Source organism: Macaca fascicularis, chromosome 16 (assembly GCF_037993035.2).
Source record: "Macaca fascicularis isolate 582-1 chromosome 16, T2T-MFA8v1.1".
In the NCBI taxonomy this organism is placed as follows: domain Eukaryota; kingdom Metazoa; phylum Chordata; class Mammalia; order Primates; family Cercopithecidae; genus Macaca; species Macaca fascicularis.
In genome coordinates, this window is record NC_088390.1 from 81,992,012 (window position 1) to 82,019,503 (window position 27,492).

Below are 27,492 nucleotides of genomic sequence, written 5' to 3' on the forward strand. Positions count from 1 at the left end.
ACGCCCGGCTAATTTTTTTGTATTTTTAGTAGAGACGGGGTTTCACCGTGTTAGCCAGGATGGTCTCCATCTTCTGACCTCGTGATCCGCCCACCTCGGCCTCCCAGAGTGCTAGGATTACGGATGTGAGCCACCACTCCTGGCCAGCATGGAAAGTTTTGCAAGGAAATACAGAAATGGGTAACCTCAGGGGAACACTGAGTACGCTGAGGGTCAGGAATGGGAGACTTCTATCTTGTGATGTTTGGATGTTTGAATGATGTGAATGTATTACCTGTTTTAAAAATAGGTATTTTAGGCCGGGCGCGGTGGCTCAAGCCTGTAATCCCAGCACTTTGGGAGGCCGAGGCGGGCGGATCACAAGGTCAGGAGATCGAGACCACAGTGAAACCCCGTCTCTACTAAAAATACAAAAAATTGGCCGGGCGCGGTGGCGGGCGCCTGTAGTCCCAGCTACTCAGGAGGCTGAGGCAGGAGAATGGCGGGAACCCGGGAGGCGGAGCTTGCAGTGAGCCGAGATCGCGCCACTGCACTCCAGCCTGGGCAACAGCGTGAGACTCCGTCTCAAAAAAAAAAAAAAAAAAAAAAAAAAAAAAAAAAAAAAAAAAAAAAAAAATAGGTATTTTAAAAACACACACATTGGGGCAATCAGGAATTTATGGGGTGTGATTCTGTTCCATAACTCCAAGGATGTAGACAGGCATGTTTTACACCAGTTCAAGATGTACATTTATGTTTTATCCACTTTTCGGTAAATTGTATTTATTCCACAATTGAAAAGAACAAACACCCTAACGACTCATGGAGTGCTGCCATGTGCTAGGGTGGGCCTCGTCCCAGACCCGTGGAACCCCCAGAAGGAAGAGGTCCAGACAGGTTCTCTGGGCCCTTCCCTGTTGGGCAAGCACTGAAGTGGGAATGGAGCATGGGCCCCCTCAGTCTGGCGCGGTGCCAGGCTGGCCTGGCTGGCAGCGCCTCCCGGTGGCACGGTTGCCCTGTCCGCAGCTGCAGCGTCTCCTGTTTCCTGGGAGCCTCTGCTCTATTGTTGGCCGAGGGGGTCAGGACCCGCCGCCCTCTGCATTATTGATGGTCCTGTAAGGCGGGCACGCTGGGGAGTAGAAGGAGCCTGTAGCCCCTGCGAGAGCAGAGCCGAGGTAGTGCACTGCACAGAGGGTCACCGCGGGCGGCCAGATCCCCAGGGAGGGGAGAGGACCCGGGCGTCACGAAGCCCGCTTCCTCTGGGCCAGCCATGGGCAGGAACCAGGGCAAAGCGCCCCAGCGCCTGGCGAGGCCCGGGAGGCCGGCCTCAGGGGAGCAGGAGTCGGGGTCGGCCAGCGCGGACGGCGCGCCCAGCCAGGAACGACGATCCGACCGCGGCCAGGCGGTCAGGGCGAGACCAGCCGCCCAGCCCGCCACCGCCGGGGACCAGGGGACTGCTGGTGGCCGCAGGAAGCCCATCGCAGAGGAGAACGGCGACTGCAGACGCCCAGGGGCTGGGTCGCCCCCAGAGGCCCAGGAGAGGCAAGGCAGCGCGCGGCGTGAGGGACGCGGGCCCAGGGGCGGCCGCAGGGGGCGCCTGGAGGAAGGCAGCCTCTCCCGAGGAGAAGGGCGGGGCGGCCGCCGTAGGAGGAAGGGGAAAGATCCGGGGCCCTCGGCTCAGCGGGGCCGCCGGGCGCCCCGGAGCCTCGATGGGGACACGTCGGGTGGGGACGGAGGCAGCTCCCGTCCGGACAGCGAAGCCCGCGAGGCCCAGGAGAGCGGCAGCCAGCGCATCGGAGCCCGGGAGCTGCGGCCCACCCTGGAGCCTAGGGTCACGGGCTCGGAAGGAACAAAAACCGGGCCGGAGTCAGCGCTGGAGCCAAGCAGCGACAGCCTGGACAGCAACTGGCCCCGCGCAGATCCCTGGGGCCGGGAAGGGTCGTCGGGGACGGGGCCCCTAGGAGCCAGCGAGCATTCCGGGGACGACTCCGACTCGAGTCTGCTGGAGACCGGACCTGGACGGGGCCCCCGGGCAGCTATGGCCTCCAGGACCTTCGAGGGCAGCTCGCGGGCTCCTCGGGATACCGGGCCGGCCCAGGACGCGTGCGACAACCGGGCGCAGCGGGGCGCCAAGCCTGAAACAATGCAGGCCTCGACGGCCCGGGCTCCGCGCCACCCGGTTAGAAAGGCGGCGGGGCGGGTGCCAGCGGCGGCAGGGGAGGGCGAAGCAGGAGCCCCAGCGGGAGTGGGGCCGGAGGACCCAGCCCCGCTGGCGGCCCTCCTGGTGGTCCGCAGGCTCCTCGCGAGGTCCCCGCCAGGCACCACTTCCCAGGCCGTGGGCCCCCGCCGCGCTGGCCTCAAGGAGCCGCTCCTGAGTGTAGCGCGAGCCCTGGGCCTCTTGCGCTGGCTGCGGCGGCGGCTTCGGCTGCGGCCTCGGCCGCCAGAGGGCGAGGGGCAGGGGGCGGGGCCACGGGCGAGCGAGGGGTGGGGCCGCGGAAAAGCGGACGACGGGCTGGGTCATGGGAGAGGAAGCGAGGGGCGGGGCCACGAGAGAGGGGACGAGGGGCGGGACCACGAGAGAGGGGGCGAGGGGCGGGGCCCTGAGCCCGGGCTGCGGCACCGTCTAGCGTTGCGCCTGGCCGGCTTAGCAGGGCTCGGGGGTAGGCCGAGGGCTCCTCCTGGCGTCCTCTCGCGCCCCCCGCAGGTCCGGACAAGCCCAGTCCCCGACGACCCTTTCGATCAGGAGGACGGGACTCCAGATCCCAAGTTCGCAGTCGTGTTCCCCAGGATCCACAGGGCAGGGCGGGCGTCGAGCAGCCGCAGCTCTGAAGAAGCGTCCACAGATGCCCCCACCGGGAAAGGCCGAAGTTGGCCTCGTGCAGGGGCAGGGGGGCACAGTGAGGGGCGCAGGGCGAGTGAGGAAGGGGTGTCCGGGCTTCGTCGCGGCTCCCTCCTCGCCCCGACTGCCCCCGACAGGCCCTCGCTCGACGAGAGCGGCTCCAGCAGTGAGGCGGAGTCGGAGACCCTGGACGACGAGCCCCCGGTGCACTGGGCGCAGGGCTCCGGTCCCCGCAAGGGTCCTAGGCTTGGCGCCGCTGTGCTGCTGCCCCGACTCGCCCTGGAGACCCGCCTGCAGCAGGAGGGAGACCCGGGCCTCCGCGGGTCCCTGAGGGAGCGGTGGGAACCCGAGGATGAGGACGAGGCAGTGCTGGAGAGGGACCTGGAGCTAAGCCTCGGGCCGGGCCTGGAGGCGCCACCCTTCCCCGGTGCCGAGGGCAGGAGCCTCGGAGACGGCCTAGAAGACATGGAGGACCTGGCCCGCTTGCGGTGAGCGGGCTCATTGCCAAAGCTGCCATCCTCGGCTCACAGCTCCTCATACCCACCCTGCCCTCATCTTTATGAATTGCGTGTAGACCCTTATTGAATCCTTAGAAGGATGGGCTTGAACCCTCCTGGCAGGAAGGGGCAGGTGAGGGGCGACAGATGTTACCTCCCCAGGACTGCCTTTCTATTAGTACAAAGCTTCCTTCTGGGTCAGCGCCAGCCCTACTTGTAGCCTCCCCATTACTTGACAGCCCAGCCCTCATTTTATGGATCAGGCTCTGGGAGGTTGAATGACTTGCCCGACGTGTCCCTGCAGTGGGTAGCAGAACTAACTCACAACCTCCTGCAGCCACAATTTATTGTCCCTCCACCCTGTTGTCCCCACAGGCTGATGTGTGACAGCTCTGTGCTGCTGTGCCTCAAGAAGAGATTTCACCTGGGCCGAATCTATGTATGGGGAGCCACGGGGAGGGACAGTGGGCCGGGATCCCCTTTCCTCTGGGGACAGAGGGCTCCCCAGCACCCCTAGAGGTTCTCTTTCCTCTTCCTCTCCGGGCTGGGCGCTGAACCGTCTCTGGAGCCCTGCAGAGTGGGACTTGGGGGCTGAGCTCTGTTTACATTCCCCCTGCTCCCTCCACACTCTGATGACACCTTGTTTTCCTCCCCAGACTTTTGGGGGGCCCCTCTTGCTTGTTTTGAACCCCCACCGGCCCTTGCCTCTCTTCTCACCTGAGGTCCAGGCAAGCTACCACCCCAGGAAGGCCCTCAGCACCACCCCGTATGTGACTCTGCCCCACTGACCCTCTGCTCACCTCCCAGACAGCCCAGTCCCTGCATGTCCCCTTGACTGAGGTCCCAGGGCCTGTGAGTACCTCTGCTACACCTCGGAGGGTCCCAGGTCCCCATGTCTGGCAACCTTCTCATCTCCCTCAGACATATCTTTGCCATCGTGGCATCAGCCTATGACCTGGCTCAGCATACTGGGCAGGACCCATGCATCCTCCTGCGGTGAGTGGTGGCCGTCCTGCGTGGCTGAACCCATGGGCCACACTGAGGGTTGGTGGGGCGGAGCCTGAGGTCTTCCCTGGAAGCCACTGGTCTGCTCCATTGCCGGGCTACAGTTCTGGACTCCACAGGGCCGAGCTCCCAGCTGAAATCATTGCATGAGCCCCTGGAATGTGGCATCTTGGGGACTTTTCTTTCTGTTGGGTCTCTCCATGCTCTGGGACTATCTTTCCACATTTCTGGGGGTCTCTCTAGGCTAGCTGTCACTTCTGGGTGGCACATCCCACTTCCTGGATTCAGTGGGGTGGTCCTACGTGCCCCTCCCTGGAGACCCTACCAACCAACACATCCTTGGCTCCTCCCGCTGCAGTGGGCACAGCGGCTCAGGGAAGACAGAAGCCTCCAAAAAGATCGTGCAATTCCTAAGCAGCCTGGAGCAGGATCAGACGCGGAACCGAGGGTGTCAGGTGAGGGCCAGGCTGGCCATCTATCTCCCTCCAGGAGACAGCTGACCATGTCCGAGGGATTATCTTTCTTCTTTCAGCCAGGAGAGGGGTGGTCTCCAGGCCTCTGGCGTCTCCTGGGGTCAGCTGAAGGCACTGCCCTTTCTGATGGGACTGACGCCTCCCTGGACCTGCCCCTAGCTGGGATGCCTGCTGGTGGGGGCTACTGCTGCCCAGGGATGCTTGAAGACCCCTCCTTGTACAGGTGGAGGATGTGCTGCCCATACTCAGCAGCTTTGGCCATGCCAAGACCATCCTCAATGCCAATGCCAGCCGCTTCGGCCAGGTCTTCTGCCTCTACCTACAGCAGTGAGTGGCAGGGTTACAGGGGGCACCTACAATCACTTACCCTTGCTGGGTCCTTGGGCTTCTTCCCTGGGGTCCAGACTCTGGTAGGGCTTCTTGTGCACGAGGCCCCTGGGTGGTCTGCATCCTGGGCACTCACACCCATCTTCTGTGCCCCCAGAGGGGTCATCGTGGGAGCCTCTGTGTCTCATTATCTACTTGAGACCTCCAGGGTGGTGTTTCAGGTAAGGGCGGCCCTTCTATCCACGCCTTCCCAGTTCCCAGAGTAGGAAGGGCAGAGGGTGCCACTGTCAGGGTGTGGCCTTTGAGCCCCTAGGGCACCGAGCCCCTAAGCCAGTCCTGCCCCCAAGGCCCAGGCTGAGCGGAGCTTCCATGTTTTTTACGAGCTGCTGGCAGGGCTGGACTCCATAGAGCGGGAGCGGCTCTCCCTGCAGGGACCGGAGACCTACTACTACCTCAACCAGGTATGGGGAGCCCTTGTGGTGCGGCGGGGAGAAGGCCTGCCCAGAGGAGGATCTTGGCCCAGAGGTTTGAGAAGTAGCAGGAGGCTATGGGGTGGCAGGCCCCACCCCATCACCCCTGCTGTGCCCTGCAGGGCCAGGCTTGCAGGCTCCAAGGCAAGGAGGATGCCCAGGACTTTGAGGGGCTGGTGAAGGCACTGCAGGGGCTGGGCTTGTGCCCGGAGGAGTTGAATGCCATCTGGGCTGTGCTGGCCGCCGTCCTGCAGCTGGGCAACATCTGCTTCTCCTCCTCAGAGGTGGGCTCTCTGTGGGCAGGGGCCATCCGGGGTGCTGGGTCTGCAGAATCAGGGCAGTGGTAATGAAGCCAAATGCTTGTGTGTAGGAGACTACAGAGCGCTGGGCTGCCCTGAAAAGCAGGTAGATCCCCACTGTGTAGATGAGAAAGCTGAGACCTAGAGCTTCTCCACTCTCCCAATGTCTGTGCCTCTAAGCTGCCACCTCTAAGATGGCATTAGATGAACAGCTATGGTCAGGCATGGTGGGTCACTCCTGTGATCCCAGCACTTTGAGAGGCCAAGGCAGGAGGATCGTGTGAAGCCAGGAGTTTGAGACCAGCCTAGGCAACATAGAGAGACCCTATCTCTATTTAAAAAAAAAAAAAAAAAAAGGCTGGCCGTGGTGGCTCACGCCTGTAATCCTAGCACTTCAGGAGGCCGAGGTGGGTGGATCACTTGAGCTCAGGAATTCTAGAGCAGCGTGGGCAACGTGGCAAAACCTTGTCTCTACAAAAAATATCAAAAGATTAGGCCAGGCACAGTGGCTCATACCTATAATCCCAGCACTTTGGGAGGCCAAGGCGGGCAGATCACTTGAACTCAGGAGTTCGAGACCAACCTGGCCAATATGCTGAAACCCTATCTCTACTAAAAATACAAAAATTAGCTGGGTGTGGTGGCACGTGCCTGTAGTCCCAGCTACTTAGAGAAGCTAAGGCAGGAGAATTGCTTGAACCAGGAAGGCGGAGATGGCAGTGACCCGAGATCGTGCCACTGCACTCCAGCCTGGGTGACAGAGTGAGACTCCATCTCAAAAAAAAAAAAAAAAAATCAGACCGGGCGTGGTAGCTCATGCCTGTAATCCCAGCACATTGGGAGGCCGAGATGGGCAGATCACTTGAGGTCAGGAGTTCGAGACCAGCCTGACCAATATGGTGAAACCCTGTCTCTGCTAAAAATACAAAATTAATCGGCCGTGGTGGCACATGCCTATAATCCCAGCTACTTGGGAGGCTGAGGCAGGAGAATTGCTTGAACGTGGGAGGCGGAGGTTGCAGTGAGCCGAGATCGAGCCATTGTACTCCAGCCTGAGTAACAAGAGCGAGACTCGGTCTTGGAAGAAAAAAAAAAAGATTAGCTGGGCATGGTGGTATGTGCCTGTAATCCCAGCTACTGGGGAGGCTGAGATGGAAGAATTACCTGAACCCGGGACGTGGAGGCTGTGGTGAGCCGTGATCGTGCCACTGCACTCAAGCCTGGGTGACAGAGTGAGACCTTGTCTCAAAAAAAATAAAAGAAGTGAACAAGCAGCTATTATGTACCCAGCACTGTGTAGATCACTTTGCATTTGTTTTCTAATTTAGTTTGTGAGACAACCCCCTAGCAAGGGTTACTGCTTCCCCTTTAGCAGTGAGGCCATGGGGGCGCAGGAAGGAAGGAGCCTGGCCAGAGCTGTCTGCCAGCGAAGAGGGAAAGTAGGACTTGAACTCAGGGCCCTGAGAACCACAGCCTGGCTCCTAACGGCCCAGATCTCCTCATGTGACATATCTCCCCTTTGGGTGACAGGGCCACTTGCCGGGCAAAGCCTGGCCTGCCCTGCCTGGGGAGTGTGTCCGTTCCTGAAGCAGAGCTCTCCCTGTCCCTCCCTCGCTGTGTAGCGGGAGTCCCAGGAGGTGGCTGCTGTGTCTAGCTGGGCCGAGATCCACACAGCAGCCCGGCTGCTGCGGGTACCACCAGAGTGCCTGGAGGGGGCTGTCACCAGGAGGGTCACGGTGAGCCCGAGGGTCCTGGGGAGAGGGGCCTGGCCTGGCCGACCCGCAGACTGAGTAAGCACCTTGAGGGCTGTGGGCCTGACACACCAGCTGTGCCTCCTCTGCCCTCCAGGAGACGCCCTATGGCCAGGTCTCGCGATCCCTGCCCATGGAAGGCGCCATTGATGCCAGGTGACCCTAGAGACGGGTGAGAGTCAGAGCAGGGCCCGGGGCACGGCTCTTGTGGCTCACCTCCCGCCATGCCTACAGGGACGCCCTGGCCAAGGCCCTATATTCGCGCCTCTTCCACCAGCTTCTGAGGCGGACCAATGCACGGCTGGCACCACCAGGGGAGGAAGGCAGCACTGGCACCATCACTGTCGTGGATGCCTACGGCTTTGAGGTCACCCCTTGGGGTGGGGCCCAGAAAAGGGGGCACCCATATAATTCTGATGGATTTCTGGGACCCCCACAGCTCCAGCTTCCCTGGGGGTGCTCCCGAGGTGCTTGCCTGTCTGGCAGGGCGCCTTCAGGGCTCCTTCTGCATCTGCTGGGCTGAGTCTGCTGGGGTGGGGTGCAGGGATGGAGAGGAAAAGGAGCAGGGCTGCCTCTGGAGATTTAGAATCTCTTGAGGACTCGGACTGGCTGCGCACCTTGGAGTTCTTGCTTCCACTCACCTCCAGAGGACAATGCCCCCCGCCCCACACCCACGTTCATCCAAGCATGGCCTCTGCTCCCTTCTCTGGTGTTGGGCTGGGCAGCCTGGGCTGGGAGCGCTCTTGGCTTCTCTGGGATGGCTGGAGCCCACCACAAGCCCCAGCCTGGCCCGTGCTGTCCTCCCACTGGGAAGAGTTGCTTAGTGCAGCAGACAGAGCAGAGGTTCGAAGTGGTCCTGCCACTCACTAGCTGTGTGGCCTTGGGCAAGTGAATGAACCTTTCTGAGGTCCAGCATGCCCATCTATAAACTAGAAATCCCAGCAGGACCTACCTTGTGAGTTTCAGAGGCTTAATGGAGATGGTCCATGAGAGAGCTGTGTGCTCTGGGGCAGCCGTTCTGTCCCACTCTGGCCGGTCCTGCCTTCAGCATGGCCTGTCCTCCCTGGCCTTGCAGAGACACGGGAGCCTCAAAGGCAGTGGAAGACAGAGGCCCCAGGGTGGGCCCGCCCACAACCCCACTTCCCGCACGCTAGGAGGAAAGGGAAGAGGGAGAGTCCCCCATCAGTCTGAGTTGGCAGAGACTCTACATCCCTTTACAGAGGATCCTGCTGCCTCAGGACGGCCAGGAGGCGGCTGGAGGGAGAGGAGGTGGCCCCTGCCCTCAGTCTCTGGACGGGCACTATTCATGGCCCCCTGTTCTGTCCCACACTCCAGTGTGTCCTCGTGACCGTGCCTCCCTGAGGCTGGCGGTGACGGTGGCCTGTGTATGCAGCCGAGCTCCTGTGTGTGTGTTTCAAGGGTGCACAAAGCTGCATGAAGCTTCCTAGGAGAGTGCTGAGGGAGCACAGAGGAAGGCGCCTGTAATCCCTAGAGGAGGAAGCCTGGAAGGCTTCCTGGAGGCAGCAGCCTGGAGTCCTGCTCATGAGGATGTGGGACTCTGATAGCCAGCCTGCTAGTTAGTAGGGAAAGGCGCCTTCCAAGCCACAGGATGGCTGTGACAGGAGGCCCGAAGGCTCGCAGGAGTGCTGCAGCAGAGGGCAGGGGTGTGGGCAACTAGAGGGACCTGTGGCTGGGCTGGGCGGGGCTGAGGTAGCCCATGTGCTGTGCTGGAGCCTTTGGACTTGACCCTGTTGGCTACACAGCACCAGCCCTGGGCATTACTCATCCCTACGCCCTGGCCAGAATGAAGGAAGCCTCTGGGGTGGTGGGAAGGGCACAGGCCTGTGTGCTGGCCCCTGCCAGCCCCATGTGCCCACCTCACTGCCGCACGCCCCTAGGCCCTGCGGGTGAATGGCCTGGAGCAACTGTGCAACAACCTCGCCAGCGAGCGCCTGCAGCTCTTCTCCAGCCAGATGCTGCTGGCGCAGGAAGAGGTAAGGGGATTGGGCGTGAACGTGGCAGGTGCCGCTTAGGCATTGCCCAGGCAGAAGCCATCCTTGGTGAAGGAAATTTGGGAACTGAGAGCTGTGCCTGGAAGACCCCTTTCCATGAGGCATCTCAGTCTTCTGAGCCTCAATATACTATTCCATAAGATAGGAGGGTTATCCCTGCTCCTGTGAAATGGCCAAATGCCGGCTATTCCCAGGAGGAGTGTCGGCGGGAGTTGCTGTCCTGGGTGCCTGTCCGTCAGCCTCCGAGGGAATCCTGCCTGGACCTCCTGGTAGACCAGCCCCACAGCCTCCTGAGTATCCTGGATGCCCAGACATGGCTGTCCCAGGTGAGGCCCAGGGTGGTGACCCCCCATCCAGTGTCAGGAAGAAGGGGTGGTGGCCCTGGGTGTCCAGGCTATAGCTGGCAGAGCCTCCCAGAGGGGACATGGTTATGGGATCCAGAGACCCTGCCCACAGTTCCTCAGCACAGCCTGGGACAACAGCAGTGAAGGGGAAGAACCCTGGGCTCCCGCAGAGCTGGATTCACATCTTGTCTCGGGTGATCTTGACCATGACATCTGTCCTCTGAGGTTCCTCATGTACTTGCCACAGAAGGAGGACAATAGTGCCCGATGGGCAAGGTGGTGGGGACTGCACGGGGCTCATGAAGGGCTTCTGCAGGTCCCTCACAATTGTGGCCAGGTGGCTACTGAGGCTTCTGACCAGTCTGGGACAAGCCCCAGGGCATCATGCCCCTCATTCCACAGAAGCTTCCTGACTGCCTCCTGCCTGCTGAGACTTGAATAGCAGGCTCGTCCCTGTTTCACGTTTCAGCACGCATCCACATGCAGTCACAGCGTCCATTCATTCACTGACTCCTTCCCACACTAGACTGGGCTCCACAAGGGTGGGTGCCTGTCTGAAGGGTTTGAGCTCTATCTGCAGCACGTGTTAAGGAAATAATGAATGAATGAATAACTGTGCCAGGAACTGTGCTAAGGATAAAAGGTGAACAAAATTAGACCCAGTCTCTCCCCTCTTACAACCTGCAGTGCAGCAGGAGATAAATGTTAATTTAAAAAAACAGGCCTTGGCCAAGCTCGGTGGCTCACGCGTGTAATCCCAGAACTTTGGGAGGCCAAGGTGGGTGAATCCCCTGAGCCCACGAGCTCGAGACCAACATGACAAAACCCCGTCTCTACAGAAAATACAAAAATCAGCCTGGTGTGGTGGTGCGAGCCTATAGTTAGAGCTACTTGGGAGGCTGAGGTGGATGGATGGCTTGAGCCCAGGAAGTCAAGGATGCAGTGAGCCATGATCATGCCACTGCACTCCAGCCTGGGTGACAGAGTGAGACCTTGTTTCAAAAAAAATAATTAATTATAAAAAAAAAAAAAAAAAGCACGCAAAGCCAAATACAAAATCATCCCTGCGCAGTTCCGTGGGTGAGTTTGTGGGACAGGGATTGCTGGGGTGGTCATGAGCCTCTAGGAGCTGAGGCTGGAATGTGGTGCGGGAGTTTCTGTGGAAGTTCAATATAACTTCCACAGATCCTGAACACGGGGCGACCCTCCTACATTTTCCCAATTAGTGGTTGAAAATGAAAGGTGAGCCAGGTGCGGGAGGCTGAGGCAGGAGAATCACATGAACCCGAGAGGCAGAGGTTGCAGTCACGCCTGTAATCCCAGCACTTTGGGAGGCTGAGGCGGGCAGATCACGAGGTCAGGAGATCGAGACCGTCCTGGCTAACATGGTGAAACTCCATCTCTACTAAAAAATACAAAAAATTAGCCAGGCGTGGTGGCAGGTGCCTGTGGTCCCAGCTTCTTGGGAGGCGGAGACAGGAGAATGGCGTGAACCCGGGAGGTGGAAGTTGCAATGAGCCGAGGTCGCGCCACTGCACTCCAGCCTGGGCAACAGAGTGAGACTCTGTCTCAAAAAAAACCAAAAAAACAAAAAAACAAAAAAAACAAAAATTAGCCGGGCATGGTGGTGGGCGCCTGTAGTCCCAGCTACTGGGGAGGCTGAGGCAGGAGAATGGCATGAGCCTGGGCGACAGAGCGAGACTCCGGGTCTCAAAAAAAAAAAGAAAATGAAAGGTGAAAAATAATAGTAAAATTGTGAAATATGTTATTGTAATAGTTCATTGATCACTGTCATATTAATGTAATACATGTCTTCATGTATAATATGATATAATAACAGGTCACATTAATATATAATGTTTATTTCTTAATACTTATACATATGTAAAATCTTGTACTAAATAATTAAGAGCATGTTAATTTATAAATGATTGTTTCTCCCAGTTCACATTTCATAACATTTTGTTAAAACTTGTCATGAGTGTCTTTGAGGTCCCAAGATCACTTTTGGAATCCCCCAGCATGGTTTTCCAAGGCTCAGCAATATCGCTTAGGTCTATTTTATGTGACATGTACCATTTTCTGAGTCCGCGGTGGGTGCTGAGCCTGGAATTGTTACCCTAAACCCAAGTTCTCATTTACATAACATTAGGCAAGTTCCCCCATGCACTTGCTATTTTATGTTCACTAGCTCAGTAAAATAACGTCCAACCAAGTCACTTTTTAGTTTTATTTTTATATTTTAAAAAATAGGCCGGGCGCGGTGGCTCAAGCCTGTAATCCCAGCACTTTGGGAGGCTGAGGCGGGTGGATCACGAGGTCAGGAGATCGAGACTATCCTGGCTAACATGGTGAAACCCCGTCTCTACTAAAAATACAAAAACCTAGCCGGGCGTGGTGGCGGGCGCCTGTAGTCTCGGCTACTTGGGAGGCTGAGGCGGGAGAATGGCGTGAACCCGGGAGGCGGAGCTTGCAGTGAGCCGAGATCACGCCACTGCACTCCAGCCTGGGAGACACGGCGAGACTCCGTCTCAAAAAAAAAAAAAAAAAATAGAGGTGGAGTCTGGCTATGTTGCCCAGGCTGTTTCCAACCTTCTGGGCTCAAGCAATCCTCCCACCTTTGCCTCTCAAAGTGCTGGGATTACAGGCCTGAGCTACTGCACCTGCACCTGTCCTTGAGTTACTGTGTGTGTTTGTGTGTGTGTGTTTGTTTATGTGTGTTTTAACTGACTTACTATCATTCCCAACTGAGTTACTTTTTGAAGGTGATTTTTTTTTTTTTTTTTTGAGACGGAGTCTCGCTGTTGCCCAGGTTGGAGTGCAGTGGTGCGATTTCGGCTCACTGCAAGCTCCGCCTACCGGGTTCACGCCATTCTCTTGCCTCAGCCTCCGGAGTAGCTGGGACTACAGGCGCCCGCCACCATGCTCGGCTAATTTTGTTTTTCTTTTTTTTTTTTTTTGTATTTTTAGTAGAGACGGAGTTTCACCATGTTAGCCAGGATGGTCTCGATTTCCTGATCTCGTGATCCGCCCGCCTCAGCCTCCCAAAGTGCTGGGATTACAGGCGTGAGCCACCGCACCCTGCCTGAAAGTGATCTTTCAAAGAGTTGCTTAAAAGCACATGTAGGCCGGGCGCTGTGGCTCACGCCTGTAATCCCAACACTGTGGGAGGCCGAGGCGGACGGATCACAAGGTCAGGAGATAAAGAGACCACGGTGAAACCCCGTCTCTACTAAAAATACAAAAAATTCGTCAGGCGCAGTGGCGGGCGCCTGTAGTCCCAGCTACTTGGGAGGCTGAGGCAGGAGAATGGCGTGAACCCGGGAGGTGGAGCTTGCAGTGAGCCAAGATCAGCCACTGCACTCTAGCCTGGGCGACAGAGCAAGACTCCGTCTTTAAAAAATAATAATAATTAAATAAATAAATACAAACACGTGTGATTCTGGGACTATTCTCCCAGGAATGATTGCTAAAACCGTACTAAAGCCCCCCATCCCCATTTCTTTCTTTCTTTCTTTCTTTCTTTCTTTCTTTCTTTCTTTCTTTCTTTCTTTCTTTCCTTCTTTCTTTCCTTCTTTCTTTCTTTCCTTCTTTCTTTCCTTCTTTCTTTCCTTCTTTCTTTCCTTCTTTCTTTCCTTCCTTCTTTCCTTCTTTCCTTCTTTCCTTCTTTCCTTCTTTCCTTCTTTCCTTCTTTCTTTCTTTCCTTCTTTCCTTCTTTCCTTCTTTCCTTCTTTCTTTCTTTCCTTTCTTTCTTTCTTCCTTCCTTCCTTCCTTCCTTCCTTCCTTCCTTCCTTCCTTCCTTCCTTCCTTCCTTCCTTCCTTCCTTCCTTCCTTTCTCTTTCTTTCTTTCTTTTGATGCGGAGCCTAGCTCTGTCGCCCAGGCTGGAGTGCAGCGGCGCGATCTCGGCTCACTGCAGGCTCCGTCCGCCTCCCGGGTTCGTGCCATTCTCCTGCCTCAGCCTCCCGAGTAGCTGGGACCACAGGCGCCCACCACCATGCTCGACTAACTTTTTGTATTTTTTTAGTAGAGACGGGGTTTCACCGTATTAGCCAGGATGGTCTTGATCTCCTGACCTCGTGATCCACCCGCCTTGGCCTCCCAAAGTGCTGGGATTACAGGCTTGAGCCAACGCGCCCGGCCTCTTTTCTTTTCTTTTTTTTTTTGTACTTATTTATTTATTTATTTTAGAAATGGGGTCTTACTCTCACCCAGGCTGGAGTGCAGTGACACCACCATAGCTCACTGCAGCCTCAAGCTCCTGGTCTCAATCATTCCTTCCTCCCAGCTAATTTTACTTTTTTCTTTTTTTTTCTTTTTTTGAGATGGAGTTTGGTTCTTGTTGCCCAGGCTGGAGTGCAATGGTGCGGTCTCGGTTCACTGCAACCTCCACCTCCCAGGTTCAAACGATTCTCCTGCCTCAGACTCCTGAGTAGCTGGGATTACAGGCATAAGCTACCATGCCCAGCTAATTTTTTTTTTGTATTTTTAGTAGAGACAGGGTTTCACTACGTTGGCCAGGCTGGTCTTGAACTCCTGACCTCAGGTGATCCATCTGCCTCAACCTCCCAAAGTGCTGGGATTACAGGCATGAGACACCGCGCCTGGCCCCACCCAGCTAATTCTTAATTTTTTTTTTTTTTTTTTTTTTTTTTGAGGTGGAGTCTCACACTGTCCCCTGGGCTGGAGTGCAATGGCACCATCTTGGCTCACTGCAACCTCCACCTCCCGGGTTCAAGTGCTTCTCCTACCTTAGCCACCTGAGTGGCTGGGATTACAGGCGCCTGCCATCATGCCCGGCTAATTTTTTTTAATTTTTAGTAGAGATGGAGTTTCACTATGTTGACGAGGCTGGTCTCAAACTCCTGACCTTGTGATCTGCCTGCCTCGGCCTCCCAAAGTGCTGGGATTACATGCGTGAGCCACCGCGCCCGGCCCAATTTTAAAATTTTTTGTAGAGACGGGATCTCACTATGTTGCCCAGGCTGATCTCACACCCCTAACTTCAAACGATCCGACCACTTCAGCCTCCAAAGCTACTATAAGGGTAGCCAAACCTACCCTTATAGTCAGTGTAGGCAGTACTCGTGCTCACCGGGAGAGGGCACCATCCAGGCAAGGACAGCTTGTGCAGAGGCGTGAAGGGAGCGCATGGCTCCTCTCCTAGGCCACGGACCACACCTTCCTCCAGAAGAGCCACTATCACCATGGTGACCACCCCAGCTATGCCAAGCCCCGGCTGCCCCTGCCCGTGTTCACTGTGCAACATTATGCAGGGACTGTCACCTACCAGGTACCTGGCCTCAGGGACAGACCAGGGTGAATCAGCGAGGGCAGTGTCCCCTCCCAAGCTGAGTCACCCAACAGCGGAGAGGAGTGGGTGTGGGGAGGCCCCTTGCAAGGCTTGGACACCTGCCCCTGCCTGAGCCATGGGCCCTGCCCAGTTCTGAGCATGGTTTACTGAGTTCTAGGTGACAATAATGGGGTCAGGGAGTGGAAGCCTTGGGGCCCTCCAGACAAGTGGGCAGAGCACAAGCCTGGGACCTGATGACCTTGGCAGTTTACTTCACCTTCTGAGCCTCCATTTCCTCACCTGTGAAATGGGCTTGGAGACCTAAGCTCTGGCATTGCTGTGAGGTTTAGATGTACTAATGTGGAGATGGCCTGGCAGGTGCCTGGCACAGGGTAGGTGCTCACTGAATGAACTTCCTCTCCCCCTTCTGAGTTCTATGCCTACCAAGAAGCTGCACGCATGCCTACCCCAGGAGGAGAGGCACTGGGGATGGGGGAGTGGGGGCTGGAATAAAGGGAAGGACAGGAGGGAGAATCAGTTCTCCCTGAAGGAGATGGCACACTTGACTTGGAGAAGAAAAACTACAAACTACCCAGGAGTTGCCCCCCAAAAAAGAAATACAAGGAGTTCAAGAAAGCTAGAAAAATGTAAATCAAAAAAGCTTTAACGTGGAGAGGCAGGCAACATTCTTGTCTAGTCAAGCTATTGACTAGTACAGGTTAAAGCCCCAGTGGGGAGAGTGGGGTATTGCTGGGGACTGGACCTTTCCATGGAGTGGAATGGAAAGTCCAGTGACATTCCATGGCTAGCTAAAGGACTGGAAAATCACCAAGGCAGCCTTTCAGGTCACTTGGGGAGAGGGTAGATTCTTCTCCTCCATACCCAGCCTCCCCTCCTTGGTTCCTGCTCCCCTCCCTTTCTCCGTTTCCCTCCCCACCTGCATGGTCTCTTGTAGGTTCACAAGTTTTTAAACAGAAACCGGGATCAGCTGGACCCTGCCGTGGTGGAGATGCTTGGCCAGAGCCAGCTCCAGGTGCCCATCTGCCCTTCCAGGCCCCCACCTGCTCCATACTTTTTCCCCTAATTCTGTCTTTTTCCCCCTGAGTGCTCTTGCCCAAGGGTTGGCCCTCAAGTCTGTGGCACCTTGGGCCATGGGCTGAGCTTGCCAGGGTCTGGATGCTAAGGGCTGGCCCATTCTGGCTCTCCTGGGCTGCAGGGTGGATGGGCAGGCCCCAGCAGCCAGCTGGCTCAGCTCTTCACCCCCACAGCTGGTGGGCAGCCTGTTCCAGGAGGCAGAGCCCCAGTCCAGGGGAGGACGAGGCAGACCCACGCTGGCCTCTCGCTTCCAGCAGGCCCTGGGGGACCTCATAGCCCGGCTGGGCAGGTGAGAACAGCGGCAGCCATACCAGACCCCAGGGAGTTATATGGGGCACTGGTCTGTGCCCAAGTGACCCCCCTTTCCCTCATCAGGAGCCATGTCTATTTCATCCAATGCCTCAACCCTAACCCTGGAAAGGTGAGCTCCCCAGCAACTGGCCTCGGGACCCTCCCCCGCCCTGCACCTCCCTCCGCACAGCTCCAGGCCCCTTGACTCCAGCTGTCTTTGGCTCTGTCTTGTGGCCACAGCTTCCAGGCCTCTTTGACGTGGGACATGTGACAGAGCAACTGCACCAGGCAGCCATACTGGAGGCCGTGGGCACCCGCAGTGCCAACTTCCCCGTGCGTGTGCCCTTTGGGGCCTTCCTGGCCAGGTGGGGCCCAGCACCTCAGGGCAGGACTGACAAGGAGGCCCCGGGAGTGACCGGCAGCCCTGGGGGTCCTTCCGATTGGAGATGGACTCACTCTGCCCAGGACTGGGCCTAGCCCCCAACCCTCCCTCTGTCTCCTCGTCCTCTCATCCTCTTTCTCTCTCTCTCTCTCTCCATCTCACTCTCTTCGACCATTCATCATTTCTCCTCCTCTCTGCAAACCTTTCCTGTGCTGATTCCCTGGGCACCAGAGATGAGGTGGGAGCAGTACCTGCCCTGGGCGGGGCTCACAGTCTAATACCCACGGCAGCTGTCCAGGAAGTGCAGGCTGAAGCAGTGAGATGGGAGGGGGGATGGAGTGAGAAAAGAGCCTTTCAGAAGGGCAGGAGGGGCGGGGTGGCACACGGAGCTGCCCGGAACCCGGAGGCGGCTTTGTTCCCGGAGTTCAGAAACCTCGAGAAAAGCTGGTGACATTGTCTGTTTTGTTGTTTGCCTATCTGGCCTTTGGCTATTGACTGGATGACCTCTTGGGAATCCTCTGAAGGGCTGGAGTTTCCCCCAAGGACAGGGACAGAGTGGGCAGGTGGAGTCACTTCTCGTTGATGTCCAGCCGAGCTGGGCTGGTGGCTGCCCAGAAGGGAGGTGGCGGTTGCTAGGAACAGCAGCTTCACCCCGGGGCTCTGCGGACCTCCTTAGCCTGTGATGGCCTTGGCAATGGGGATGGCCTGGTTGGGGGACTGAGCCGAAGGCAGGCAGTAGGGATGGGTGTGCCCAGCCTTGAGTCAGATCCTGAGAAGCTCCAGGGCGGAGCATGTTCAGTCTCTGCCATCTGGAAACCTATCAGCTACGGCAATTGTCACCTCCAACAAGAAGCCCTGAGCCCGGAAGCTGGGTGAGAGGAGCTTCGAGGTACAACTCTCCACCCAGCACAGACCAGGTCTGCTGATCTGTACCATTCCCTGATGCACTGTGGCATCCCGTGACCACAGACTGTCACCCATGTGTCCGCAGAACCTGCAGAGTGCTTTCTTGGTATGGACTAACTACTGAGTGTCCATTGAGCCAAACTGGTACCACGATCTGGACCTGTGAAGTGTCCTTCAACACTCCCCCACCCACCCCTTCCTGCCATGCCCCTCCCTCCCTTCCACACCCCTCCCTCCCTTCCACACCCCTCCCTCCCTCCCACATCCCTCCCTCCCTCCCACAAACTTGCCTTGAGACCCACTGTGTTGGGTGGCAAGGAGACTAAGGCCTTGGGAACCACATTCCTGTTGCTCCCGTAGCCCAGAACCAGCCCTCATGCCTCCTGGGCACACCGTGTTCACCTGTTTTCCCCCTGAGCTCCAGCACAGAGGCCCTCCCTGCCCAAGTTCACTGCAGTGTCTCGGCACCCAGCTGAGCACCTGGCATAGAGCAGGCAACTTCCAAATTTTTTTAATGATCTAGAAATGGAATAAATACCAAGGGGCTCAGGGTGTCGCACAGCAAGTGTGAAAGGACTGGGCGCGCTGGCTCACGCCTGTGATCCCGGAACTTTGGGAGGCCGAGGCAGGCGGATCACCTGAGGTCGGGAGATCAAGACCAGCCTGACCAATATGGAGAAACCCCATCTCTACCAAAAATACAAAATTAGCCGGGCATGGTGGCGCATGCCAGTAATCCCAGCTACTCAGGAAGCTGAGGCAGGAGAATCACTTGAACCTGGGAGGTGGAGGTTGTGGTGAGCCGAGATTGCACCATTGCACTCCAGCCTGGGCAACAAGAGCGAAACTCTGTCTCAAAAAAAAAAAAAAAAAAAAAAAAGTGTAAAAGGAGGTTCTGGCTATTCTGACCTCGGCTTCATCCTTGGAGCAGGTTCCAGGCCCTGGGGTCGGAAGGGCAGGAAGGCCTCTCTGACCGGGAGAAGTGTGGTACCATCCTGAGCCAGGTGCTGGGGGCCGAATCACCTCTCTGTCACCTCGGAGCCACCAAGGTGGGTGTGTGTATCCCTGTGTGCAGAGGGCAGCATGAATGGGAAAGGAGAGATGCAGTCTGGGCCCAAAGGGACAAACCCAGGATTTGGGGATCCATCCAAGTGGTGGGAGACAGAAGGACTGGGTGCCAGGCTGGCCCCAGCACCCCAGAAGAACAAATGGTTTGGCTGGAAGGGAAGAGGCTGAGACCAGAGAAGGAGAGCAGGCGGGGCTGGCTCCTGGCTGCTGCCTACAGCCTGCACCTCTGCCCACAGGTCCTGCTGCAGGAGCAGGGCTGGCAGCGGCTGGAGGAGCTCCGGGACCAGCAGCGCTCCCAGGCCCTGGTCAACTTGCACCATAGCTTCCACACCTGCATCTCCCGCCAGCGCGTCCTGCCCCGGATGCAGGCTCGCATGCGTGGGTTCCAGGCCAGGTCTGCAAGCATTGGAGCCAGGGCTGAAGTGGGTGTGGTGAGGCCGTGGGCTCATCCTCCAGGTGGTGGGGCAAGGTTGGGGAAACATAGTGCCTCAGGGCAAGTCATCCTGCCCCATCGGCATGTGACTGTCCTTGACGGCATTCCCCCCATACCCATGCAGCCTCTGCTTGAATACCCCAGTCATGAGAAACTCATTACCTGCTGAGGCCACCTGAACCTATGGTCCTGACTCCTTTATCATTCTCTTTTCTAGTCTGTTTTCCACACTGTGGGAACAATCTTTTTTTCTTTTCTTTTCTTTTCTTTTTCTTTTTTTGAGACGGAGTTTTGCTCTTGTTGCCCAGGCTGGAGTGCAATGGCACAATCTCAGCTCATTGCAACCTCTGCCTCCCGGGTTCAAGCCTCTCAAGTAGCTGAGATTTTTTAGTAGAGACAGTTTCACTATGTTGGCCAGGCTGGTCTCGAACTCCTGACCTTGTGATCTGCCTACCTCAGTCTCCCAAAGTGCTGGGATTATAGGCGTGAGCCACCACGCCTGGCCTTTTTTGTGTTTTTGTAGAGACGGGGTTTCACCATGTTGGCCAGGCTGGTCTCTAGCTCCTGGTCTCAAGTGATCCTCCCACTTCAGCCTCCCAAGGTTCAGGGATTACAGTTGTGATACAGGTATGAAGGTATGAGACACTGCATCCGGCCAATGATGTTACTTTTTTTTTTTTTTTTTTTTTTTTTGAGACGGAGTCTCGCTCTGTCCCCCTGGCTGGAGTGCAGTGGCGCGATCTCGGCTCACTGCAAGCTCCGCCTCCTGGGTTCCTGCCATTCTCCTGCCTCAGCCTCCCAAGTGTCTGGGACTACAGGCGCCCACCACTGCGTCCGGCTAATTTTTTGTATTTTTAGTAGAGATGGGGTTTCACAGTGGTCTCGATCTCCTGACCTTGTGATCTGCCTGCCTCGGCCTCCCAAAGTGCTGGAATTACAGGCGTGAGCCACCGCGCCCGGCTGATGTTACTTTTTAATAAGTTCTGCTTCTTTTTTTTTTTTTTTACAAGACAGGGTCTGGCTCTGTCACCCAGGCTAAAGAGCAATGACCCAATCATAGCTCCTACCTCAGCCTCCCAAGTAGCTAGAACTACAAGGACACACCATCATGCCTGGCTAATTTTAAAAATCTTTTTTGTAGAGATGAGGTCTTGCTATGTTGCCCAGGCTGGTCTTGAACTCCTAGTCTCAAGCAATTCTCCTTCCTCAGCCTCCTACAGTGCTGAGATTACAGGCATGAGCTACCGTGCCAAGCTAAGGGAAATGATTTTTTTTTTTTTTTTTTTTTTTTGGTCAGTGTGCATACGGGGAACTGATCTGAACGCAGGTAGTCTAGGCCCAGAGTCAGAGTCAGATCTTAATCCCTCAGGCTAAACAGCCTCTCAATTTACTTGTTCTCCTCCCTCCCTCCCTCTCTCCTCCCTCCTCCTCTCTCTCTCTTTCCTTCCTTCCTTCCTTTTTTCTTTCTTTCTTTCTCTCTTTCTTCTCTTTCTCTTTCTTTTTCTCTTTTCTTTTCTTTCTCTTTCTTCCTCTTTCTTTCTTTCTCTCTTTCTTCTTTCTTTCTCTTTCTTTTTCTCTTTTCTTTCTCTTTCTTCCTCTCTCTCTTTCTCTTTCTTTCTTTCTTTCTTTTCTTTCTTTCTTTCTTTCTTTCTTTCTTTCTTTCTTTCTTTCTTTCTTTTTTTCTTTCTTTCTTTCTTTCTTCCTTTTCTGTCTTTCTTTCTTCCTTTTCTCTCTTTCTTTCTCCCTCCCTTCCTCCCTTCCTTCATTCCTTCCTGACTGAGTCTTGCTCTGTCACCCAGCCTGGAGCACAATGGCGCAATCTAGGCTCACTTGAATCTCTGCCTCCCAGGTTCAAGCAATTCTCATGCCTCAGCCTCCTGAGGAGCTGGGATTACAGGTGTGCTGTAATTTTTGTATTTTTAGTAGAGACAGGGTTTTGCCATGTTGGCCAGGCTGGTCTTGAACTCCTGACCTCAAGTGATCCACTCGCCTTGGCCTCCCAAAGTGCTGCGATTACAGGCATGAGCCACTGCACCCGACCCTTGCTCTTCTTTTGAAGTAGCCTATTCTTTTCCTGTTGTTTCTGTGAAGCATCCAGGGCTTCTCTAGTCCAAAGTCAGTTTTTACATGAATGTCCAGGCTTAGGGGATTCCAATGCCAGGCAGGAAGCATAAGTTTGGACTCTTCATTTTGCCCCCGCCCTCTCCCGGCCTCCAGGAAGCGGTGCCTCCGGCGGCGGGCAGCTCTGGGACAGCTGAACACCATCCTGCTGGTGGCCCAGCCCCTGCTCCGGAGGCGGCAGAGACTGCAGGTACAGGGGCTTGGTGGGGGGCAGCTCAGGGTAGAAGCCAGGCTGCCTGAGCTGGCCGAACTGGCCAAATCCCAGCAGCATCGACCCTCTCAGCCCAGCATCTCAAGGACTGTGGCTTTGGACACAGTGCTCCTTGAACTCATCCCTTTTCCCTCCGGCCGGGGTAGGCTGGGGCCTTTGGAAGGTGCTGTCTTCTTCCATTCCTGCCCACTCTCCCCAGGGCCTGGCTCTTCCCTCTTGCCTAGGGTTCCCATCCTCTCCAGGCTTCCCCTGGGCCCCTTCCGCTCCCCGCTTTTGCCTGATAACTCTCATCTGAGGTCTATAAAGCAGCTCAAAGGTCAATGCCCACGTGCTACCCCCTCTCTGACCCCTCCCTGCCTGGACTTTGTCCCCTGGGACCATTTCTTCCCTTCTTCCTGCCCTCTTCCCGGTGCCCTGGCAGATGGGCACGGACGCCCACAGCGCTAAGGCTGGTGAGGGCCCTGGAGGGCCAGGGGTAGCTGACCCCTCCTGATCTGTTCTCACTCCTTTGCTGAGAACCTCCCAGGGGCAGGAGGGGACAGCTGAACTTCAGAGCTGGGGAGGTGCCCCCAGGTGACTCACATGGGAGGCATCAGCTCTTTCCACATCTCCTCCAACAGCTTGGGCACTGGCAGGGCTGGCACAGCAGCGAAAGGGCCTTGGAGAGAGTGCCAAGCATGGTAGGTGGCCTGGAAGGTGGGGGGTTCTACGTGGGACTATGAACCTGCTGAGACTGGGATGGCTTAGAGGGCTGCCAGGGTGCTACTATGGGTCCTGTCCCTCAGGGCCAGACATTGCACCTCCTGAGAAGAGGACCTGGGTGCCCTTGGCTCTTGGTTTCCCTCAGAGGGTCCTTGGGGCTCTGTTTGTTTGAGTGTCCAGGGTTAGAATCCTTGGTCTTTGCCTGGGCGTGGTGGCTCATACCCGTAATCCCAGCACTTTGAGGCTGAGGTGAGAGGATTGCTTGAGCCCAGGAATTTGAGACCAGCCTGGGTAACATCTCTACAAAAACAGTAAAAGTCAGCTGGACACAGTAGCACACGCCTGTAGTCTCAGCTACTCAAGAGGCTGAGGCGGGAGGGTCGCTTGAGCTTGAGCCTCGGAAGTCAAGGCTGCAGTGAGCCGTGATCGCACCACTGCACTCTAGCCTGGGTGACAGAGACCCTGTCTCAAATTAAAAAAAAAAAAAAAAAATACTTGGTCTCTGGAGGGGATGTTTATAATCTTGGGGGTAAGGGTGTGGGGATGGACACTGGTCCCTAGGCCCCTCCTGTGGATCCTGGGTAAATGGGCCCCGTCTGCCAGGAGCTGGGGCGCTTGGAGATTCCGGCTGAGCTGGCCGTCATGCTGAAGACGGCGGAAGGTAAGTCTTGTTGGTGTCCTCTTGTTAGGACCCCCTCTCCAGTCCCTTTACCGTGGGATGTGTCTGTCCCTTGTGGTTCCTCCCTCTGATGCTCCAGGCTCTGCTAAGCTCACTGCTTGGGTCCCAGTGGACAGGGGTTGATGGCTCGTGGGGAGGGGTGGAGGTGGTCCCAGGGCCAGGTACCACACCTGGGTGTTCCTGGGCTGCCTCCCGGTGCTTGTTCCCAGGCCATCAGGATGCCCTGGCTGGGAGCATCACAGAGTGCCTGCCCCCTGAGGTTCCTGCCCGGCCCAGCCTGACTCTCCCACCAGACATTGACCGGTTCCCTTTCTCCAGCTTCGTCTCCATCGGCTTTCAGGTAGGTGCCCAGGCCTAAGCTCTTCCCACTAGCCTCACCATTCTGAGTTAGCATCTGCCTGGCAGAAGCTGCGTTTTTTCCCCTGCTTTCAGCTATTTCCCTCCTCCCTCCCCAGCCTTTAGGGCTGTGAATAGCGCTGAATTGCTCTGAAAATAACCGTTGAATGTAAATGTCTCACCATAGAGTGTTATCAGTGTTATTGGATGGGAGAAGTTATTTAGATCCACGATGCCACACCTTTGTTGTACCTGCAGTAGTGCCCTGCTTTTGAAGTCATGACCTTAACGATGTTTATTGACAAGGGAAACTGTCCAGACTTCAGCAGTAAATACAAATGCAGGATTCAAAACTGCACATACAGTCCGGGCATGGTGGCTCATGCTTGTAATCCCAGCACTTTGGGAGGCCGAGGCGGGTGGATCACCTGAGGTCAGGAGTTCGAGACCAGCCTGGCCAACATGGTGAAACCCAGTCTCTACTAAAAGTACAAAAATTAGCTGGGCATGATGGCAGGTGCCTGTAATCCCAGTTACTCAGGAGGCTGAGACAGGAGAATCACTTGAACCTGGGAGGTGGAGGCTGCAGTGAGCTGAGATTGTGCCACTGCACCCCAGCCTGGGTGACAGAGCAAGACTCTTGCCTCAAAAGAAAAAAAAAAAAAAAAAAACAGCATTAAGATGCATTTCTGTCCAGCCCTCTGCCTCTCCCGAAGTGCCTGCTCCGGTGGGGCTCCCCTGGGTCTGTCTGACAGCTGGTGAGCGTGGACTAGCCCTCCTTCCTTGCAGGAGCCATCCCTGCCCAGGCCAGGGCAGCCACTGGTGAAGCCCCTAACCCAGCTGGACGGAGAGAACCCTCAGCATGCCCTGGACATCAACAAAGTGGTGAGTGGTGACACATTGGAGAAGGGACAGAATGGGCGCCTGGGAGCCCTGCACGTCTTGTCCTTACCCAGCTATGTCGGCAGATGCTGCGGCTCCTGGGGGATGGATCCCTAGAGTCCTGGCAGAGGCAGACCATGGGCACATACCTGGTGCGGCAGGGGCAGTGCCGGCCAGGGCTGCGGAATGAGCTCTTCAGCCAGCTGGTGGCCCAGCTATGGCAGAACCCAGACGAACAGCAGAGCCAGCGGGGCTGGGCCCTCATGGCTGTTCTGCTCAGCGCCTTTCCCCCACTGCCTGTCCTGCAGAAGCCGCTGCTCAAGTAAGGGGCCTGGAAGGTGGGGACCTGGCAGGTGGGGTCGCTGGATCACCCTGCCTCCACTGCAGCCTGTGCCTGCCCTGCAGGTTCGTGTCTGACCAGGCCCCCAGGGGCATGGCAGCGCTGTGCCAGCACAAGCTGCTGGGGGCCTTGGAGCAGTCGCAGTTGGCCCCAGGGGCCACTCGGGCCCACCCTCCAACCCAGCTGGAGTGGATGGCCGGATGGCGGCGGGGCCGCATGGCGCTGGACGTGTTCACCTTCAGCGGTGAGGGCTGCCTCGGTTGACGCCTCCCAGGCCTGAAGTGGGGCCAGCCCTACCCCTTTGCCCTCCCCGGAACCCCTTCCTGCCCCAGCCTTCCTGCTGCCCTGTCCTCAGTGACCCTGTTCTCTCTCCCCTCTGTCCTGCTTTTGAAACCCTCATGGGGACAGCAGCCCCTTCCTGTCAGGGTGGACCCTGCTGTCCCTCACTCTTGCCCCCGACCCCCGCGCCCCTATAGAGGAGTGCTACTCAGCCGAGGTGGAGTCCTGGACCACCGGGGAGCAGCTGGCTGGGTGGATCCTGCAGAGCAGGTATGGCGACCGGGGATGGGGGACAGTGTGGCCAAAGTGATCATTGTGCCCCCAGTCTCGGGGGCAGGGAGGGGAGGTGCCCTGGGGTGGGCAGGGGCCAGACTGCAGATGGCGATGGGGAGCCAGGAGCAGATTAGAAATGAGGGGCATGGGAGCTCCCATGGCCCAGATTCTAACTCAGTAGATCAGAAAATAAATGCCCACACTGGAGCCCTTGTGGAAATGGAGGGCCGTGAGGTGAGGAGTAGTCCCCGCTGCCGAGACAACCTGGGTCCCGGACCAGGTGGTTCCAGGGCCACCCTCCCTTCCCCAGTCCTCCGCCTTGTGGTCCTTGCCCCTTCTGGATGGCCGCCTGCCTCACTGACTGCTCCCCTCCCACCCAGAGGCCTGGAGGTGCCTCCCCGGGGCTGGTCCGTGTCACTGCATTCCAGGGACACATGGCAGGACTTGGCTGGCTGCGACTTTGTGCTGGACCTAATCAGCCAGACTGAGGACCTGGGGGACCCAGCTGCTCCCCACAGCTACCCCATCACTCCTCTTGGCTCGTAAGTGCCACCCAGGCACTGCTCTCCTGGCCTGCTCCTGCTGGGGAACCCCACAGCCACCCTGCCACACCCAGGGGTTTATAGGAGCTGCCACAGGCCCAGCCCTCCCACCCAGCCTCCTCCCAACCATGGGGCGACCCCCACAGCAGCTCCTACCTCTTGCCCTAGCCTGGGTGATCCTCAGCTTTGGCCACCCCCTTAACTAGATCCTGTTTCCTGCAGAACCGAGGCCATTCCCCTTGCCCCTGGCATCCAGGCCCCCTCACTGCCCCCAGGACCCCCTCCAGGTCCAGCCCCAACGCTGCCCAGCAGGGACCACACAGGTAAGGCTGGAGTGGGCACATGGAGGTTGGCAGAGCATGGGAAGCCCCATGCCCCAGGCCGTGGCACCAACCCTCTCCCTGCCCCACAGGGGAGGTCCAGAGATCAGGGAGCCTGGACGGCTTCCTGGACCAGATCTTCCAGCCAGTGATGTCCTCCGGCCTCAGTGTGAGTCCAGCACAGCCGCTGCATAACCCTGCCCCAACCCCCCAGGGTCTCTGCTGCCCCTTCCATTTTTCTCAGGGCTCTCACTCTGACCTGTGACCACTGTCCCTTCAGGATCTGGAACAAAGCTGGGCTCTGAGCAGCCGCATGAAGGGAGGGGGCGCCGTTGGGCCCACGCAGCAGGGGTACCCCATGGGTGAGTGAGGGCTGATTCCTCACCCAGGGCCTCCGGGCCCGGCAGCATGGCAGGCATGGCCTGGGACCTCTCTGGCAATGGTGATCGGTGCCCTGGCCAGCTCCCTGGTGCCTGATGCTCTTCTCTGTGTCTGGGGCTGGAGGGAGGTGGCATGTGGGTCCAGGCAGGGACTGACGGGGTGGGCGTGTTCCCTCAGTGTACCCAGGAATGATTCAGATGCCTGGATACCAGCCAGGCATGGTCCCTGCACCCATGCCCATGATGCCAGCAATGGGCACAGTCCCTGCCATGCCAGGTAAGGCTGGGCTGGGGGCACCAGAGTCCCTTCTCAGGAGAGCAGTCACCAGCTCTGGGACTGGAGGAGGGAGGGTCCTGCTAGGAGTCCTGAGTGCACAGTGGGCGGAGAGCTTTTGGCCATGGTGCCCACCGCTCTGGCCGCCTGCCGCCCTCACAGCCATGGTGGTGCCGCCGCAGCCGCCGCTTCCCAGCCTGGACGCAGGGCAGCTGGCCATCCAGCAGCAGAACTTCATCAACCAGCAGGCACTGATCCTGGTGAGTGCTGGCAGGGCCCTGGGGCTACCTGGTGGAGGGAGGTCTATGGCTCGGGGATGAGGGTCTGAACCAGCTGCTCCTCCTGCTTCAGGCCCAGCAGATGACAGCTCAGGCCATGACCCTGTCCCTGGAGCAGCAGACGCAGCAGCGGCAGCGGCAGGCTCGGGCCTCCGAGGCGGCGTCCCAGGCCTCACCCTCAGCCATCACCTCCAAGCCCAGGAAGCCCCCCACACCCCTGGAGAAGCCACAGCATGACCTGGAATCAGAGGGTGGCTGCCTGAGGGTGAGGAGGTGACCGTGTCCTCAGGAAGGGGTGTGGGGTGGGGGCTGCAGGGGCAGGGGACATGGGCAGGGTGAGTAGGCAAGTGCAGGGAAGAGGCTACTGGCCCAGGACTAGGGACCCGAGGGGTGTGGCGAGTGTGGCATCCAGG

The 27,492-nt window shown here is 57.4% G+C and overlaps 1 protein-coding gene across 27 annotated transcripts in view; it reads left to right on the forward strand.

Annotated features, from left to right (window-relative positions):
- Nucleotides 1-1,070: 1,070 nt before the first annotated feature.
- Nucleotides 1,071-27,492, forward strand: part of MYO15B (myosin XVB) — a 37,586-nt gene continuing 11,164 nt past the window's right edge. For 7 of the 27 annotated variants that reach the window (XR_010582013.2, XR_010582012.2, XR_012426161.1 and 4 more), the window contains exons 1-35: nt 1,071-3,306; nt 3,691-3,754; nt 3,972-4,081; nt 4,237-4,311; nt 4,564-4,775; nt 5,017-5,120; nt 5,504-5,581; nt 5,713-5,874; nt 7,512-7,625; nt 7,738-7,796; nt 7,875-8,007; nt 9,539-9,634; nt 9,847-9,978; nt 15,162-15,287; nt 16,243-16,320; nt 16,556-16,671; nt 16,758-16,803; nt 16,914-17,038; nt 18,893-19,010; nt 19,266-19,423; nt 21,680-21,773; nt 22,415-22,474; nt 23,100-23,157; nt 23,385-23,515; nt 24,301-24,396; nt 24,480-24,715; nt 24,799-24,977; nt 25,210-25,282; nt 25,666-25,827; nt 26,050-26,150; nt 26,240-26,316; nt 26,428-26,509; nt 26,706-26,804; nt 26,964-27,061; nt 27,153-27,344. Coding sequence is in view for 20 of the 27 variants with exons in the window: in XM_065531994.1 (XP_065388066.1) it covers nt 1,250-3,306; nt 3,691-3,754; nt 3,972-4,081; nt 4,237-4,311; nt 4,564-4,775; nt 5,017-5,120; nt 5,504-5,581; nt 5,713-5,874; nt 7,512-7,625; nt 7,738-7,796; nt 7,875-8,007; nt 9,539-9,634; nt 9,847-9,978; nt 15,162-15,287; nt 16,243-16,320; nt 16,556-16,671; nt 16,758-16,803; nt 16,914-17,038; nt 18,893-19,010; nt 19,266-19,423; nt 21,680-21,773; nt 22,415-22,474; nt 23,100-23,157; nt 23,385-23,515; nt 24,301-24,396; nt 24,480-24,715; nt 24,799-24,977; nt 25,210-25,282; nt 25,666-25,827; nt 26,050-26,150; nt 26,240-26,316; nt 26,428-26,509; nt 26,706-26,804; nt 26,964-27,061; nt 27,153-27,344 (5,901 nt within the window). In the remaining 7 variants the exon portion in view is untranslated. Of the gene's footprint in view, nt 3,307-3,690; nt 3,755-3,971; nt 4,082-4,236; nt 4,312-4,563; nt 4,776-5,016; nt 5,121-5,277; nt 5,342-5,467; nt 5,582-5,680; nt 5,875-7,511; nt 7,626-7,737; nt 7,797-7,874; nt 8,008-8,924; nt 9,635-9,846; nt 9,979-15,161; nt 15,288-15,660; nt 15,680-16,242; nt 16,321-16,555; nt 16,672-16,757; nt 16,804-16,913; nt 17,039-18,892; nt 19,011-19,265; nt 19,424-21,677; nt 21,774-22,099; nt 22,247-22,414; nt 22,475-23,099; nt 23,158-23,384; nt 23,516-24,300; nt 24,397-24,479; nt 24,716-24,798; nt 24,978-25,141; nt 25,283-25,595; nt 25,828-26,049; nt 26,151-26,239; nt 26,317-26,427; nt 26,510-26,705; nt 26,805-26,963; nt 27,062-27,152; nt 27,345-27,492 lie in introns of those variants that run through there. The other 20 variants (XM_045376675.2, XM_045376676.2, XM_074020467.1 and 17 more) reach the window with 20 other exon arrangements.